The 17,771-nt window shown below is 34.4% G+C and overlaps 1 protein-coding gene across 14 annotated transcripts in view; it reads left to right on the plus strand.

Annotated features, from left to right (window-relative positions):
• Positions 1 to 17,771, plus strand: part of BRD9 (bromodomain containing 9) — a 47,485-nt gene that overhangs the window by 14,717 nt on the left and 14,997 nt on the right. For 3 of the 14 annotated variants that reach the window (XM_074279188.1, XM_074279175.1, XM_074279178.1), the window contains exons 6-13: positions 1,319 to 1,429; positions 2,154 to 2,329; positions 4,514 to 4,651; positions 5,333 to 5,465; positions 6,165 to 6,240; positions 7,616 to 7,711; positions 10,359 to 10,491; positions 11,465 to 11,576. In XM_074279188.1, coding sequence (XP_074135289.1) covers positions 1,319 to 1,429; positions 2,154 to 2,329; positions 4,514 to 4,651; positions 5,333 to 5,465; positions 6,165 to 6,240; positions 7,616 to 7,711; positions 10,359 to 10,491; positions 11,465 to 11,576 — 975 coding nt within the window. The remainder of the gene's footprint in view (positions 1 to 1,318; positions 1,430 to 2,153; positions 2,330 to 4,513; positions 4,652 to 5,332; positions 5,466 to 6,164; positions 6,241 to 7,615; positions 7,712 to 10,358; positions 10,492 to 11,464; positions 11,577 to 17,771) is intronic. The other 11 variants (XM_074279181.1, XM_074279182.1, XM_074279186.1 and 8 more) reach the window with 5 other exon arrangements.

Genomic DNA, 17,771 nt, shown 5'->3' on the forward strand with positions numbered 1-17,771 from the left:
TTGAGCTTGTACAACTTAACTGGATGCATCTTTTCTGATTATAGTTAAAGGTTTTGAATGTAGGTTGACAGTTGCTTTTTTAGCTGAGGAACCAAAAAAGTGTAATTTTCTTTGGTTTTAGACACAATCACATAGCAGACTACAATGGTAGTATTTTGAAAACCTCTAATCCATCTTGGTGGTGACAGTTAACATGTCAGAAATTAATTTTTTTCATTTGTACTAAACTTAGAGCTTTTAGTGTGCCTTTTTTCTTACTATTAATTATTTTAGTTTTATGTAATTTGATTTTTGAAAGTTTTATCTAAGAGTATTTTCTAGAAAAGATGCATATTTTTTAATGAAAAGACTGGAATGATTGTCAACTCATGTTGGAGTTGGAATTCAAATTCAGATCTTCTGACTCCTTTCCCTTTCCTCTTTATACTAAATCGTGCTTGATATGCTAGGAATAGGGATATGATGTATAATATTTGGGTTCTGCCAAGAGTTAGTCACAGTTAATTTCGTGCTGCTCTGTGTGAGGCAGTATTTTAAATAGAGGACTGGCCTTGAAATTAGAAAGATCTGGATTTAGGTTTTTTGTCAGATATGTTCTAGGTGTGTTGTCATGGACAAGTCACTTAAATACTGTGTATCTCGATCAATTCTCTATGAATTGATGAGTTCTTGCTCTGGATCAGTGTAGAAAATTTCTAAATCAGGAAGTCTCCGTGTCTCAAAAATAACATTACACTAATATTAGACAGTTTGCTGATTGATATTACTTAAAAAGAATATACTTGGATAGGATTGTCTGAATCCAGTGGAATGGAATCTCAGAGTTGAAAATAACCTTCAGCTAGTTTTAACTCCTCAAAGAGTGGTTATCTGTTTAATTACCAGTGATAAAGAATTCATTACTGCATTGGACAAAATTTCTAAATGTTTTTCTTTTTTCTTTTTGAAGGTTCTTTATATAAGCAAGTGATTTTTTAGCATTTCCAGTTTTTATACTTAGCAGCTACTTGACTAATTGTCCTATAATAAAAACTAAGAATTCTTTAAAAGGGAATTGCCACTTTTCATTACAAAATTTATTTGTTCTATTCAGAAAAGAATTAGGCTTTGGGAAAAGCTACCTACTTTTACTGTTGTATTTCTCTTTTTAAAAATCCTTTAAGAAAAAATGCCTCTGAAAACAGATTTTAGCAGATAGTTGAAATATTGCCTGAGAGCCATCCATTATCCTTGCAAAGTGGGTTTTCTAGAACTGTGGTTAGTTGCTATTTTGTGGCCTTTTCAAACTTGAAATCTTTCTGTGTTTTGTATTTTTCAGGCAGATTTCAAACTGATGTGTGATAATGCAATGACTTACAACAGGCCAGACACTGTGTACTACAAATTAGCCAAGAAGATACTCCACACAGGCTTTAAGATGATGAGCAAAGTAAGGAATCTATTAAAAACAAAGAGCCAGAAAAAGCACAGATTCTTTTAAATATATATGTAGAAGGAAAAATTCTCAATCATAGTGATTAACATTATTCCATCCATCTGTCACCTCTTCTTATAATTCCAGTGATTGCATCTACAATGTAGAATTAGCCTCACGGCTGTCACTATCAGGCCCTTTCCTCCAAACACTTTTTTTTCTCTTTCCTTACCAGCTTTTGATCAAGCTGGGATATTTTACGGGGGGGCGGGTGTCAAAATTTACAATTGATGATTTCAAGCATGGAAGTAATTCATGTTGGATTTCAGTCACCTCCTCTGGGCCTTTAGTTTATGGGCCTGCCAAAATACCCAGCAGGCTTCAGGCTCCTTTGACATTCTTGGAGCTCTAAGTCCACTGTGCCAGCCTGCAGTGTAAAAACCTCGTTGCATGCATACGACATCATTTACTTGCGACTGATTAACATGTCAGGTAAGATGAGGTATCTGTGTCTGTTCTTTTTTATGTTCTGATTTTATTTCTTTGGAAGCACTTTAGCCAGTATGCTAAACAATTTGGTGCCATGATACCATGATCAAATCATGCTGCATCGCCATGGAACATTAACCATTAGGAATGAAGTAAGGGCCATGGCCATTCCCATCCCATCCCATTATCATAGCGCCTTGGCTATGCGGGAAAGGTAAAGTCCCTGCCGCTCTGTCCTTTCTGATTCTAGGAACGGCTGTTAGCTTTGAAGCGCAGCATGTCGTTTATGCAGGACATGGATTTTTCTCAGCAGGCAGCTCTTTTGGGCAATGAAGACACAGCTGTTGAGGAACCTGTCCCTGAAGTTGTTCCTGTCCAAGTAGAAACAACCAAGAAATCCAAAAAGCCAAGTAAAGAAGTTATTAGGTAAAGGTTTTGATGAAAATGTATGCAACTGCTTGCTGAAATTTGGTGCTCATAAGTAAAATAACACATCAGTTTTGGTGTTATGAGTCAAGTAGTAGAAACAAATTTTTTTCTACAGTAACATTTTCCAAAGAAGTTATGTGCACACTCATTTAAGGTTTTATGGAGAAGAGCACTATACTGAGAATTCTTAGATCTTAGTTTTAGGCTTATTTTGATTTGCAATTCACAGGGTATCTTTGTCTAAGTCATTTGGCCATCTCTGCTGGATGATGTGAATATTATTTGCCAGGTTCTTTGAGCTCCTCTGAAGAAATGCATATCAACATATAACATTATTTTGTTATACAGGTAAAATTCCATTATCGACAAGATCTCTTAAGTAACAAAAAATTTTCAACTACTTGATGATTATTCATTTCAGATACACTTAATACCACCAAATAGTGGCACAACAAAAGGATTTGAAAATTCCCTTCAAGTTTGTCTTAATTTGATCTGTGTTAATGGTATTATTGCCTTGTAACCCTTAGTACTAATACGTCTGATTGCTTCACTGTTTTGTATTCTTCCTCAGGAACTCTTCTTGGAAAGACAAAAGATTAAATCATTGATTAATATAATGCACCAAAGTTTGATCTGAAATAAACATCTTTGCACATGCTTGGCTAGATGTTGTCAGTCCCCAACACACATGCCAGATGGGCTACATAGGGCTCTTCATTTGGCATGTTGGTCTGAACTAAAGCTGTTTACTGTTGCCTGCTGTAACTGTCATCCTGGCATTCCCAGAGGTCTCCTGGCTAGGGCATAGGGTATGGCTGACAGGCATAATTCTGAAAGCTGAGCTGCTGCTGATTCTTCTGCCCCCCCTGCTCTACCTTCGTGTGTACAAAGCACAGTATGTGTGCCAATGCTAGCCCCATCATCAACTCTTAGTTTATTAGCACATGTTAAATTGATGTTTTAAGAATTGTACATTTTAGGAAGTTTCTTCTTCAACATTCTTTCAAGCTGGCCCAGTGGCTTTCTGGCTGAAATTTTCTTGGTCCCCTCTCCTGCCTGCTTTCTCTAGCCTTGTCAGCCTTTTTGTTTGCTTTCTCTGTCTTTTCACTTTCCAAGCCTAAATGAGCATTCAGCTAGTTGGCCACATATGGTTAATGGAGGAGAAGAGGTCAGGGAGAGTGATGACCTCTTCCCTCCCTTCCCATCTCCAATTATTTTTTCTTTTAAGCAGCATTAAGCAACCTGGCCTCCACTGATCTCAGCACCAATAATAGTAGCAATTTAGTCAATTCTTTCTCTTTTCTTTTTATGCCTGAAGATTGCTTGAGTCAGCTCTCTGCCTCATTTCCTTCTTAGCCATACAGTATCTCATGGGATCAAGAGAGACAAAAGTCATCAATACTTAAGTGGGTTGGTTAACACATTAACCTCCCCCTGCCTCTCAGTTTTTCCTTACAACAGGGGATAATTGAGAAGTAAAAGTTTCTTAGTACCAACACTGCCTATAAAATGTCCATTGTGTGGTTCCACAGTGGTCTTAAGTATGTTCCACAGGGCATAAGAAACATGTTTATTATAGCAGTTTACCAAACTGGATTCTTTAATTCTCAAAGAATAACAACTATACTCCTTCAGTACATATCCATTGTCATTTTTAATATCTCCTAATCTCATTAGGAGTATTTTAAGTAAAATAGCGTGTATTGTAGCTATTATTCTATAACAATCTATGCCTGAAAATATGTAATCTTATTTATCTAGGTCAGTTGTTCATTAAACCATTAATACCCATTTGTTGACCTCATTAAATATGTTGTATATCCTCTGAAAATATCAGCTGCCAGTGTTTTCAGTGCTCTTCTCTTTCTGCCTAATGGTGGATTGAAACAGGCATAAGGAGAACAGCACAGGGAATAGCTTTCATCTTTAAATATCTAGTTGCATTGTTTTGTGTGAGCTTGCAAGCAATACATTAGGGGAGAAGACATTTGAGGGCTACCATTTTAGTTAATTCATATTAATGGTGTGGGTATATAGGTGTTCTTATTGATAAATGCATTTAGATATGTTTGTACATATATGCACCCATATAAAATGCAATTGTCCTTATACACTCAATCTCATGTTTTTCTGCCTCCATAATAATCTTTTTGTCATACTTCTCTCATATAATCATAGAGCTGAAAGGGACCTTGAGAGACCATCTAGCCCAGCCCCATTCCTCCAGGCAGGACTGTATTCAAACCATCCCAGAAAGATACCTGCCCACCATTTTCTTAAAAATCTCCAGAGAAGGAGACTCCACAGCCTCCCTTGGTAATGCATTCCAATGTCTCACAACTCTTCTAGTCAAGAAGTTCTTCCTACTATGTAACCTAAGTTCCTCTTGCTGCAGTTTAAGTCCATTCCACTTGGGTTTTTTCTCCTTTGGTGGAAGCAGAGATGAGCTGCTCCCCACTGCTCAAACAATGACCCATCCTCTACTTGAAGACTGTTAGACAGTCCCCTGTGAGCCTACAAGACTAGCCTTTCTTCTGAGGGGCTTTTGCTTAAATTGTTAATTTGTGTTTGTCACTTCTCTGCATTAGTGCTTTCAATGGCTCTAAAATGTTTGTGGCTTTTTATTACCCAATGTATGTTTGTTATGTTCTCAAGTGTATTGATTGAGGTGTTATACTTAGGACACCTCAGTTATTTCTCACTTTTATATCAGCATTTTGCTTTGTTTTTGTTATGATAACTTCAGAGAATGGATGAAAAGTCAATAAATTTTGAAAATGTAATTTGGAACATTCTGATTAAATATAGTTCATGTTTCCAAATAAAAGTTGATATCAGGACCTGTTTTTAGCCAAAGTATAGTGGGGAGGTGGAAGATGGGGGAAGGAGGGTGAAATGATTTTATATCTTAATGCTTATCACCTAGGTGCCATGGTATGAGGTATGTTTGTTTTGCAGTCTAAAAGTTACTTCAATGGGATTTTTTCTGTATTTTAGCTGCATATTTGAGCCAGAAGGAAATGCCTGCAGCTTGACAGACAGCACAGCAGAAGAACATGTATTAGCCTTGGTGGAACATGCTGCTGACGAAGCCCGGGACAGGATTAACAGATACCTGCCAAACAGCAAGGTGGAGCACCCTGTCATTTTGGATACAGAAGGGATAGCTTGGATTTTTTTTACTTTCTAAGGATACCTTAATTAATTCTCTGGTTAGAAGCGGTACAATAAGAGATGGATTGATTCAGGATTCCATTAAAAGGGGGTCCTGGATTGCTCAGAAACTGAGACTAATTGTTTGCTGATTACATTATCTAGATAGCTAATGAGTCTTAAATGTTTTGACTTCTGTTCATACTTAAAAGCTAACTTGAAATTTTGTCTTCTCTGGTTCCTGCATAAGAGGGTGTTTTTAGAAGAGATAAAAAATTCGTAATATCCAGTGAAAAGTTTATTTCATTCTGATCTTGTAGCTCTCCATTGGCATTCTTGTTCTCATTGGCACTAGGGCATCTCAAGATAAATTATTTGTATATATGTGAAATTTGAAGCTTTTATTTTTAGGCTCCTTGGTTACATGAATAGAAAGATAGGAATTTTTTTTTTTCCCCTCAGATCAAGAAATACTTGTCTTTTTGTGTCTTGTTAGAAATTTTCAATTTATTGGTGAAATTACCTGACTCTTACAATTCATACAAAGTCAGTTGGTGTTTTATCTCATCTGTCTTTATTATCTTTCTTAATATTCTCAGCACTGAGCACAGTGCCTGGCACATAATACATGCTTGTTGATTGGTTAATTGATTGTTCAATCTACACCTCTTTACAGATGGGCTATTTAAAAAAGAATGGAGATGGGGCTTTACTGTACAGTGTGGTCAATCTGTCGGATCCTGAGGCAGAAGGTAAATCTTTTACTACTTCATCACTAAATATCATCAATTGTATGTGCAATCTCGTTTTCTCTTTCCCTGTATAAGGATAGTCATCATCTGATTAGTGAGCATTCAGTGTTGATTTGCCATACATTTTATTTCTAGTTTTTTTAATCAGATCTTTTATTTCATTAGTATCAGCAATTCTCAGATGCAGTCACTTTCCCTGCCAGTGAGTGTCACAACTTTTTAGTATCAGAAATTGCTGGAGATGCTGAGGTTCCATGATTTGCTCAGGGTCACATGTTTAAATGAAGCAGAAGCAAGATATGATTCCTGGGCTTCCGGATTGCGCCCAACTCTTCTATTTGGCATGCTACATTAACTCTTATCAATATGTAGCAAATTTATTTGTTTGTTTTTAAATTTAATTATTTTGCACATAGCAAATTTGTAGCAAGGAGACTGCATTATGCTTAGGTCATGTAGAGGTAATAATAAAAGTCAGAAGATCATAGATTCAGTGATGGAATAGACCAAAAAAAGTCATTGATCTTTAACCCCCCCTATAGTTCCCACCTAAAGAAATAGAGTCAGAGTGGTTAAATAATGGGCCTGAGCTCATCAGGCTGTAGAAGCAGAGGAAAGATTTGACTCACTGGGGCAGTCTCAGAGCCTTACTTTTGAGAGAGAGTCTTGAAGAAGAGAAGTTTACAGATGGAAATAGGAGGAATGAAAACTTAGTCCTTAATTAACCATTGTTAGATCCTTCTGAGTTATATATAATTCTGTGTGATTGCTTAGCCAAGAAAAAGAAGCCATCTTTAGGGAAAGGGGTTATTTAAAGTTCAAGGAAGCTTCCAGGTCTTGGCACATCCAGGAAGTTTAAAAATTAATTAAGCCAAAAAAAGAATTGAAGGAACATTGTGCAAAAAACTAAAGGTTTAAGAAGGATAGTTGATATATAGAGAACCATAAAGTGAATTAGAAGATAGAACAAAGTTAGGATTTTTCAGTTTAGAGGATTAAGAAGGGGCTCTGACTAATGAATGTACATATATGATCAACACAGACTTGCTCATCAAATCCTAGGTATTAGACATTAAAGGCCTCATTGGAAACTCTGGAGAGCTTCACACAGATAAAGTTAAAAAGTGCTTTTGCAATAGATAGCAAACATCAGCATTTGTATCCCAAACTGTTTGCATGCCGAATATTGAACATAATCAGTAATACATATTTTATCAGCATTGAAGTATGTCTTAGTATGCTTCTTTGGGGAGGGATTCTTTTTAGTTATTACAAAATCTTTCTGTCACATAATTTTGCAGTAATTTTTTTTAAAAGGAGGTTTAATATGCTAACTTGTTTAAGTCAGAATCATTTTTTGGTTAAAACTTTATAGATGAAGAAACTCATCCAGTGGATTTGAGTTCCCTCTCAAGCAAATTGCTCCCTGGTTTTACTACTTTAGGATTCAAAGATGAAAGAAGAAACAAAGGTAAATATGTAATTAAACATCAAAATAAATTTAAGCAATATTATGAATTTTCCCCCAAGACTTTGTTTTTTAATTCTTTTCTCTCAAATTTTGAGGATGGATTTTAAAACTGAATGTGGATTTTAAAACTAATAAGAGAAATGAGGTAAAGATGATAATTATGACATTAGAGTTAAATTCTTATAATATGAGGCAAAATCAAGGTTACTTGTATTTGGAATAAGTTAATCAAATATTTGCAGTTTACTATTATTGCATAGTTACCCATTTTTCTCCTTCATGTGCCTTCTTCTTCTTGAGTTTGAGGGGAAAAATCAAAGATTTTTTTTTTTTTTTTTTTTAATCTCTATCTCATAATTTCCTCCTAGCTCTCTGTTGCTGTCTATAATAGTGCTCCTGATCCTTGGGAATTATGATTGTGTGTAATGACTATAGCACTTTCAGTATAACAAGTTTATGATAGTGTTTATTCATTTGGAGATGTTCATTGTGCCCAAAGTATTTTAGGGTGGAATATCACATGGTTAAAATACATACTATTATTCAATTTACAAGATTTGTTTTAAGAACATCTTTTTGCCTGCTTTCTTCATCCAATTGATTTCTTGTCAATCGCATGTTTAAAGTGTGGGGTTATTTGGGAAGGGAGTTTGATTTGGGGTTTGATTTTTTTTTTTTTTTTTTTTGAGATTGGATTGAAATAAGGGCGTAGGTATTTAAAAAGTATGGTGTTCTGTGGTAGTTTTGCTACCAGAAGGAAAATGTTGGAGTGGGGGGAATCTGTGGGAGTATCCTTTTCAGGATTTTTTGTTTTTCTTTGCTTTTGGTCCAACCTACTACAGTTGCATTGGTGTGGGAAACTCCTGGTGAGGAAACTCACTCCATGAATGCAGATCTGCCACCATTCTACAGCCTCCTAGAGATGAAATAAAGCAATGCCAGTTCCCTTTGACATGGGAGCACAGATTTAGAATTAGATGGGCCTTTAGAAGACATTTAATCTAGTCTCATTTTAAAGACAAGCAAACTAAAACTCAGAGAGAAATGATATGCCTTAAATTACCTACATAATAAATAGAAGAGATTTAATATTGTTCTACTTATTAGGAGTTTGGGTGTCTCATCTGAGTATTTTATTAAAACATTTGAAAGTGATACTACCAGTGTCTTAAATGTACTAAAAGTATATTCCTATTGTTTTTCATCCTTTTTTTCCCCTCACTCCACTCTCATTGCCATCACCCTGTTGCACGTTATTGTCCTGGCATCTGAGCTTTCATAATAGTTTCTTCTATCGTCTCCCCACATCTACTTTCTTTCCATAACCATCATCCTGATCTGCACGTCTCCACAGTTCTGTTCATATCACCCACATAGAACCCTTTAGTAACCTCCTTTTGCATCTCAGATTATATCCAAATTCCCAAGTCTAGTACTCTAGACCTGGCTTTTCTATTCTGACTGTTGTAGTTTTACCTTCTCTTCTTGCTTTGCTTGGTTTGCATGCATGTCTTGTGTTCTCTCATTTGTATATATTCATTCAACTTCTTGTCCCAGATTCCCTCCCCTCTTTCTCCCTATTGAAATTAACCCATCCTTCAGAATTATACTTAACTACATGTTATATTATAAAGGGCACTGGTCATAATTGAGTTCCATTTCCGGTTCCAGAATTTTTAACTTGTATCTTTTAATCAGCTTATTTAACTTCTCAGTTTCCTCATCTGTAAAATTAATATGTTATTGGGAAAGCACTATTGTGAGCTTTCCCTATATTATGCTTTATTGGATGTGATTCCTCTCTTTGAGCTTTAAAATTATTTTTGTCCTTATGGGATGTAAAATCAGAAGGAACCTTAGGGAACACCCAGTGTTTGTATTAAAGTTTTCAAATTCTTACATAATTTCATTTGATCCTCATGACAACCCTCTGAGATATGTCAGATAAGTGGTCTTATCTCCATTATACAGATGAAACCTAAAGCTCACTGTGTAAAGTGATTTACCCGTTACCCGTAGTCACACAGGTAAGCCAGGATTCAAAAACAGGGCTTCTGATTTTATCTCTTTTCAGTAAAATTATTTGGACAAATAGATCATCTATGCTAAATCATAGTTTGTTTTCTTATTTCTGTACTACATTGTGAGCACTTTGAAATTTAGAGAATGGTTCTTACTTTGTTTCCTTTTAGCAATCCCTGAGCAAATAAATGATCAGTTAATTCTGTCTGAATGTAAGAATGGGTATGGTTTTGCAATTTTCTTTGAAATTCTAATTAATCCAAATGACCCCACAATTTGCAAATAAATTTAATAAATACAATTTTTTTTTAAAGTTTCATAGCTTACAAATGGGGAAAAAATAATTTTTTTGGTAGAGTAACAGAAACTCCATTATTTTTCTTCTCCTAACCTGCTGTACAAGTGTGATCCTAAGAAAAAGTAAAACTAGACATACATTTTAAGGGCCAGTCTATCCCGTTACTTTGAGGTCACATAGCAATTTTAACATAACTTTGAACACAGGAAATTATGTAAAAATATTTGATTAAACAGAAAGATGAAAAAAAAGAAGTTACTTTGTCTTAGATGGAATTTCACTCTAAAACTAATATTGCATCTTTTGTTTTTCCTTACTTTCTTTTAGTCACATTTCTTACAAGTTCAGGTACTTCACTTTCAATGCAAAATAATTCAGTATTCAGTGACCTGAAATCAGATGAAATGGAACTCTTATATTCAGCCTATGGAGATGAGACTGGTATACAGTGTGCCTTAAGGTGAGTATTGGCTGGTGCTACAAGGTCACAATATCTAAAGCAGTAGTCCTCAAACTTTTTAAATAGAGGGCCAGTTCATTGTCCCTCAGATTGTTGGAGGGCCGGACTATAGTAAAAACAAAAACTCAGACTCTGTCTCCGCCCCTCAGCCCATTTGCTATAACCAGGAAAGCTGTGTAAACATCCTCAGTGGGCTGCATCTGGCCCAAAGGCTGTAGTTTGAGAACCCTTGATCTAAAGAATGGACTGGTTTACTTTCCTATAATGAAGGAGAGGCAATTTGCTGGCTTGTTGTATGGAACATAGTTGGGGTTAACTGGCAATAATTTCTATCATTTGGTATCCTATTTCACGGGAGAATTTATAATTGATCCTGAGGAAGAGTCAAGGAAAGAGAATAACTTACTTTACTTAAATAACATTCTGACAATGTCGAGTATGGATTGAAAAAGTGAGACACATGAGGCAAGCAAACTAATTTGGAAGTTAGCATTGTGGTCTAGGTAGAATATAATGAGAACCTGACCAGGGTGATGGTTTTGTGAGTAATTTTTGTTTGTTTGCAAAAAATACAGAGATAAAAAATGACAAGATTTAGCCATTCTTTGCAGTGAAAACGAGATTTCAGCAATGACCAAAGATAGTTCCCTCAGCAGAAATAAGAAAGTTTTGAAGGGGGAAACAACAGTGGTAGGAAAAGTTTGGGAAGAGAAAGGTATGTTTGGGACATGTTGAGTTTGAAAATGCCTATGGGAGACATCCAGTTTGAAATGTCTATTTGGTGATGTAAAATTAGAGCTCAGGACAGCTTTTACTACTCAGAAGGCATAATTGAAAAGAAATTGTGACCTTATAAAAGATTCCTTCTCAACACTAATTTATATCCCAAAATAAAGAAAGATAAATAAAAAGAGGCTTTAAAAAAAAGGTTATGCAATTACTACCAAATATTCTCAACCTTTGTTCTTTGTAGCCTACAGGAATTTGTGAAAGACTCTGGGAGTTACAGTAAGAAAATTGTGGATGACTTACTAGATCAGATCACAGGTGGTGATCATTCAAAAACCATTTATCAATTAAAGCAGGTAAGTCCCAGTTTTCTTAAAGACACATGGGCATGCTTACTTTTTGACCATAAATATTGACTTGCTATTTCCAAGTGCAGAAGGAATTGTTGAAAGAAAAGTATATTAACTAGTGTTTATGCTGACTATTATTTTTCCAAGATTTTTGAATTAGTTTTTACATATTTAACTGGTTACAGCTTTAGTTTATATCATTGGTTTCAATTGGATTTCTTTTTAGAAAATATAATTGATGGAAAATGATTTGGAGATAATTAAAAAAATTTTTGCTGTAAAGTCTTTAGTAAACATAATTTCATAGCTTTGTATGCTTATAATACCAAAAAAGAAAAGGTATTCAAGGAATTTTATCAGAGATTTTAGATGAAACTGTAGATTATATAGTTATATTGCAGATGAAACAAAGACTAAAGAGAAATCGATAACGTTGGACAGCAGAGTAAATATCCCGAAAATGCAGGTAGGTAGAAAAAAAATAAGTGAAAATTTACCAAGTTGGAATTTAACTGGGATAAATGTTAAGTTCTACACTTAAATTCAGATCAGCTGCACAAGTACAGGAAAGAATGGCTAGGTGACAGTTTATATGAAATTGATCCAGGGATTTTTCATGAATTAGCAGTTAACAATATGAGATAGAAAGCTTAAAATCAGTCATTCTTAACCGTTTTTTGTCACAGGCCCCTTTGGCAGTTTTGTAAAACCTGGAATTTCTCTTCAGCGTTTTTCAATGCATAAAATAAAATAAGTATATTACAAAATTATACTGAAATGGAGCTATCCTATACATCCTTCAAGAAGATTGTAGGATCATAAATTTCAAGACCCTAAGCTGGGTTCACAGATTCCAAGGCAAGAACTCCTGCTTAAGACCTAACTTAATCTTGGGAGTTTTATAGAACTTTAGAATATAAAATGTAAGAAATGATAATTGTACTCTCTTCTATCCTGATCAGATCATATTTGGAATATTATTTAATTCTGGTTGCCACAAATTAGGAAGGACATTGACAAATTAAAGTATATCTAGAGTCAAAAATAGGTTAGTGAAAGGACTGTAAGCCATACTATATAAAGATTCATTTAATGAATTAGACATGTCACCCTAAAGAATAAAAGATTAGGAGAATGATATAATAATCTTCCTATCAGCAACAGTCAAAACTTTCAGAGAAGTAGTTTCGGGTTTTGGTAGAAGGAAAAATTATTAAAACTAAGAGCTACACAAAAATGATTTAAATTGGGGGAGGGGGATAACTCTACTGGAGATTTTAAGAGGAAGCTGAATTTAATTAGAGTAATTAAAGAGGGGATGCTTTTTTTAAGATTAGCCCAGCATCTTCATTTTGTAGAAGAGAAAATAAGCTAGAGATGTTGAGTAACTTCTTGCATCTTAAGTAGAGCACTTTATGCATTATACCATGTGTCTCTTTCAATTCTAATACTTTATGATTCTGTAGAGACAATGAAATGATTATACAGTTTTTAACTGTTGAAGCATTTTTGGTCAACTTACTGAACCCATGCCCAATCTTTTTCATAGAAAATGAAACTTTTATCCTTTTTATAATTAGACTTTTGTGTTGCCTTTTCTCTATGGTATTATTCATAAAACTCTAATGGCTCCATAGCATATACTCCCATCACCAATATAAATCACTACCATTCTCATCTTTCTATGTGTTTTCTCCAAAAAAATATATTCTCTATATATTCTTCACCACTGAAGGCTTTTCGCTGATTATTTTAATATTTCAGGCATATTTGTGTAGAGTAGGAACTGTCTGCCTTTTATCTTGTAGTCTCTGTAACTGGATTAGTGTAGTGAATAGTGTGGTAAGCTTGGAATTAGGAAGACCTGAGTTCAGATCTGGCTTCACACACTATGAGGTGTGTCATCCTGGGAAAGTCACTTAATCTTTGTTTGCCTCAATTTCCTCAACTTTTAAAATGGAAATAATAATAGCACCTCCTTTGAAGAGTTGTCATTTTTCTAGCCCAAAACAGCTTGGGAAGATGGAGAAGTCTGAGGCCACTGGAGTAAAGCTGGCCACAGCAGCAATGGGAAGCATTCTAGTATCCAGGGAAGGGTATGGAAACCGAAATTGAACATCAGGGCTGTAAGTATCAAGGCAGAAAAAGATCCTTGGGACAGCTCTTGTCACCTAGGTCACAATTCCAAGTTGCAGAATCGAATGGTCACAAGCAACAGAGGTTCCATTAACATCTAGAGCAAGGAACAAGTTCCAAAAACTTTGTGGTTTTAAACCTACAGGGGGGTAATCATCAGTTCTAATTATTAAGCCTACAGTAGAATGATCAGGGTAGGAAACAAAGACCATTATCTTTGATTGTTACTCATTGTTACTTTGAATCTGTACAACTTCTCTGGACACTTCTGGAACCCAGCGAAACACTTCCAATGCTTCCTTCTAAACAACTTTAAAATAATAACTTACATTGAATTCTGTAGCAGTGAAAGGTTAGGATGAGACGTCTTTCTAGCCCAAGACAACTTAGGAGATCAGCAGGAAAGGTCTGTGACCCCTAAATGGTCACAGCCCAGGGTGCACACAATCACCACATCAGCTCTGGGCCTTGCTATAGTGGTGGTGAGACAGTTTTAGAAGCTCTCAGCCCGGAGATGAGAAGGGGGTTGGACAACTGGACAGAAAGAGATTACAAGGAATCTTTTTCTGTCATTGAATACAAGGTTTGATATTGTTTGGCAACTCTATTGCTTGTATGCATTTCTGATTCACAGTTCCAAGATGGAATATTATAATCAAAGTCCAAAACTCCCAGGTCAAAAGGAAAATATTGCAAACATTCATAAAGAAACAATTTAGAGCCACAGTGAGGATTGCATAAGATTTAGCAGTTTCCTCATTAAGAAAGCCAAAGAACTTAAAATAAGATTTTCTAGGATCTAAGACTAAGCCAAGAATAACCTGCTTAGCAAAACTGAGTATACTTCTTCAAGGGGAAAATAAATTGGATAATGAAATACAATAATTTTCAAGCATTCCTAATAAAATTAATACCAGCACTAAAAAGAAAAATTGGCATTCAGATATAAAACTCAAGAATTGCATTAAAAGATACACATTAAAGAGAAATCATAAGGGACTCAGTCAGGTTAAACTAATTGCATTCTTGTGTGGGAAAATGATACATGGAACTCCTAAGAACTTTATTAATCATTGTTAAGAGTTAGGAGTCTACATAGACAAAGGACATGGGTGGTATGAGTTGTTAATGTTAGGATGATCTCAAAAAAAGAAAAAAAAAGAAAAAAAGATTGAAAAGAGAAAGTAGAAAAAGTCTACTGAAGAAAACAACACCTTCAAAAGTATAGTTAACCAAAGGGAAAAAGAAATATAAAAGCTAACAAAAACACACATTAGAAACTATAATGGGGCAAATGAAAGCTAATAATTCTATGAGATAAGAAGAATCAGTCAAACTAAAAAGAATTCAAAAATGGAACAAAATATGAAATAACTTCATTAGAAAAACAGCCAACCTGGAAAATATGTCCAGAAAAGACCATTTAAAAATTATTGGTCTACCTGAAGGCCATGACTAAAAAAGGAACCTGGATAGTATTCTTTAAGAGATCACCAAGGAAAACTGCTACAATATTCTAGAAACCAAGGGGAATATACTCATTGAAAGAATCCATTAATCATCTTTGGAAAGAGCTCCCACAAGGAAAACCCCAAGGAGCATTATTGCAAAACTACCATCTCAAGGTAAAAAATACTGCAAGCTACCAGACAAAAACAATTCAAATATGAAGGAAAATAGAATGTTGTTTATTAGAAACATTAAACAAAGATACTGAGTTAACATGAGGAATTACAGCAGAATCTATTATGTTTTGGCAGAAATTTTGTTTTAAAGGTTGTGGTAATCATGCTTTTAAAGTGAAAGCAAAAATACATCTAATTAAAAGAGATAATCAGGAAGATGCTTTTGCAAACAGGTACTGTAAATTTATATAAATTTTGAATACTTGAGTATCAAATGGAATAACATCCAAATTCTTTTTTTAAAAAATTAAATGATTTATAAAAGGAAATAGTAAAATTATGATAGTAGGAGGCCTCTATCTTCCTCAGACCTAAATAAGTAACCATGAAGTAAATAAGAAAAAATGTTAAAGAGATGAATAAGATTTTTAGAAAATTTAGATATAATTCCCTTGAAAATAAAGAATGGAGATAGGAAAGAGCACATATAATTTTTAGAAATATGTGTCTCCTTCACAAAAATTGACCATGTATTAAGGGATTAAAACTACAAATACAGAAATATAACATGCATCTCTTTCAGTTATGTTTGACATATTGTGACTCTGTGGACTATACTGCTCATGGGGGTTTTTTGACAAAAATGCTGGAGTGATTTACCATTTTCTTCTCCAACTAATTAAGGCAAATAGATAAAGTGATTTTCCCAGATTCACACAGTTAGTATTTGTAGCCAGATTTGAACTTGGGTCTTTCTGTGCTCTAGCCACTGAGCCATCTAGCTGTCCCTTTGTGAATGTAATGCAATAAAAATTACAAAGAGCCTTTGAAGCCTAGGTTAAAAATTAATTGGAAGCTACATGATTTCATCCTAAAGAATATGTGGGTCAAAGAATAAATCATATTAGCAATAATTGTATTAAAATAATAACATGAGAAGACCTGCCAAAATTTGTTGTATACAGCCAGAGCAATGCTTAGGTAAAAATCTGTATCTCTATGCATACATTGATAAAAGAGCAGATCAGTGAATTAAGTCCCTCTATGGGGGGAAAAACCATTAAAAATCTTTTAAATTAAATACCAAAATGTAAATCCTGAAAATAAAAGGAGAAATTAATAAAATTGAATTTTAAAAGTCACTGAATCAATAAAAAAAAAACAACCCCTAGGAACTATTATATAAAATTATTATATAAAATTATTAAAAATAATAACAATAATAAAATTAAAATAAAATAAAACGGTTAAACTGTTAAGTACTTTGATTTTTTTTTGATTTAAAAAAAAAACAAAACAAATTACCAGTGTCAAAAATTTTTAAAGTTAATTCATAATGAAGAATTAGAAGCTATTAAGTTCTATTTTACCCAACTACATGCCAATAAATAGATGAATATTTATAAAAAAAAAAATACAGGTTGTCCAGATTAACGTAAGATGAAATAGAATATTTAAACAACCTTATTTTAGAAAAAAAAGGAAGTCTAACATTGTTGGTGGAACTGTGAATGCATGCAGCCATTCTGGAAAGCAGTTTAGAACTATAATCAAAAAGTTAACAAACTGTGCATACCCTTTGACTCAGCAGTATTACTACTGGGCTTATATCCTAAAGAGATCTTAAAGAAGGGAAGGAATCCACACGTGCAAAAATGTTTGTGGCAGCCTTTTTCATAATGGCAAGAAACTGGAAACTGAGTGGCTGCCCATCAATTGGAGAATGGCTGAATATATTATGGTATATGAATGTTATGGAATATTATTGTTCTATAAGAAACGATCAGCAGAATGATTTTAGAAAGGCCTGGAGAGACTTGCATGAACTGATAATAAGCGAAGTGAGTAGAACCAGGAGATCGTTGTATATAGCAACCACAATTCTGCTGGACATGGCTCTCTTCAACAATGAGATGATTCAAACCAGTTACACTTGTTCAGTGATGAAGAAAGCCATCTATACCCAGAGAGAGAATTGTGGGAACTAAGTGTGGACCACTCAAAGCATTCTCACTCTTTTCTGTTGTTGTTAGCTTGCATTTGTTTTCTTTCTGTTTTGTTTGTTTTTTCTTTCTTGTTGTGATTTTTCTTGTCCAGCAAGATAACTGTATAAATATCTATACATATATTGGATTTAACATATATTGGACTATCTGCCATCTAAGGGAGAGGATAGGGAGAAGGAGGGGAAAATTTGGAACTGAAGGTTAAAAAAGAAGTCAAACAAATCATAAATGAGCTCCCTAAGGAAGAATCACAGAACAATTTAATTTTACCAAACATTTGAAAAATAACTCATTTCACTACTACAATATTGAGTACAGCATTGAGAATGCACATTAGGAAAAGGCCATTGGATTTAGTAACTATAAAAGATCATTAGAAACTTTGAAGAGAGTAGTTTGGTAGAATAAGAAGCTAGTTTTTAAGGTGTTAAGAA

This window comes from Sminthopsis crassicaudata, chromosome 1, assembly GCF_048593235.1.
Source record: "Sminthopsis crassicaudata isolate SCR6 chromosome 1, ASM4859323v1, whole genome shotgun sequence".
NCBI lineage: Eukaryota > Metazoa > Chordata > Mammalia > Dasyuromorphia > Dasyuridae > Sminthopsis > Sminthopsis crassicaudata.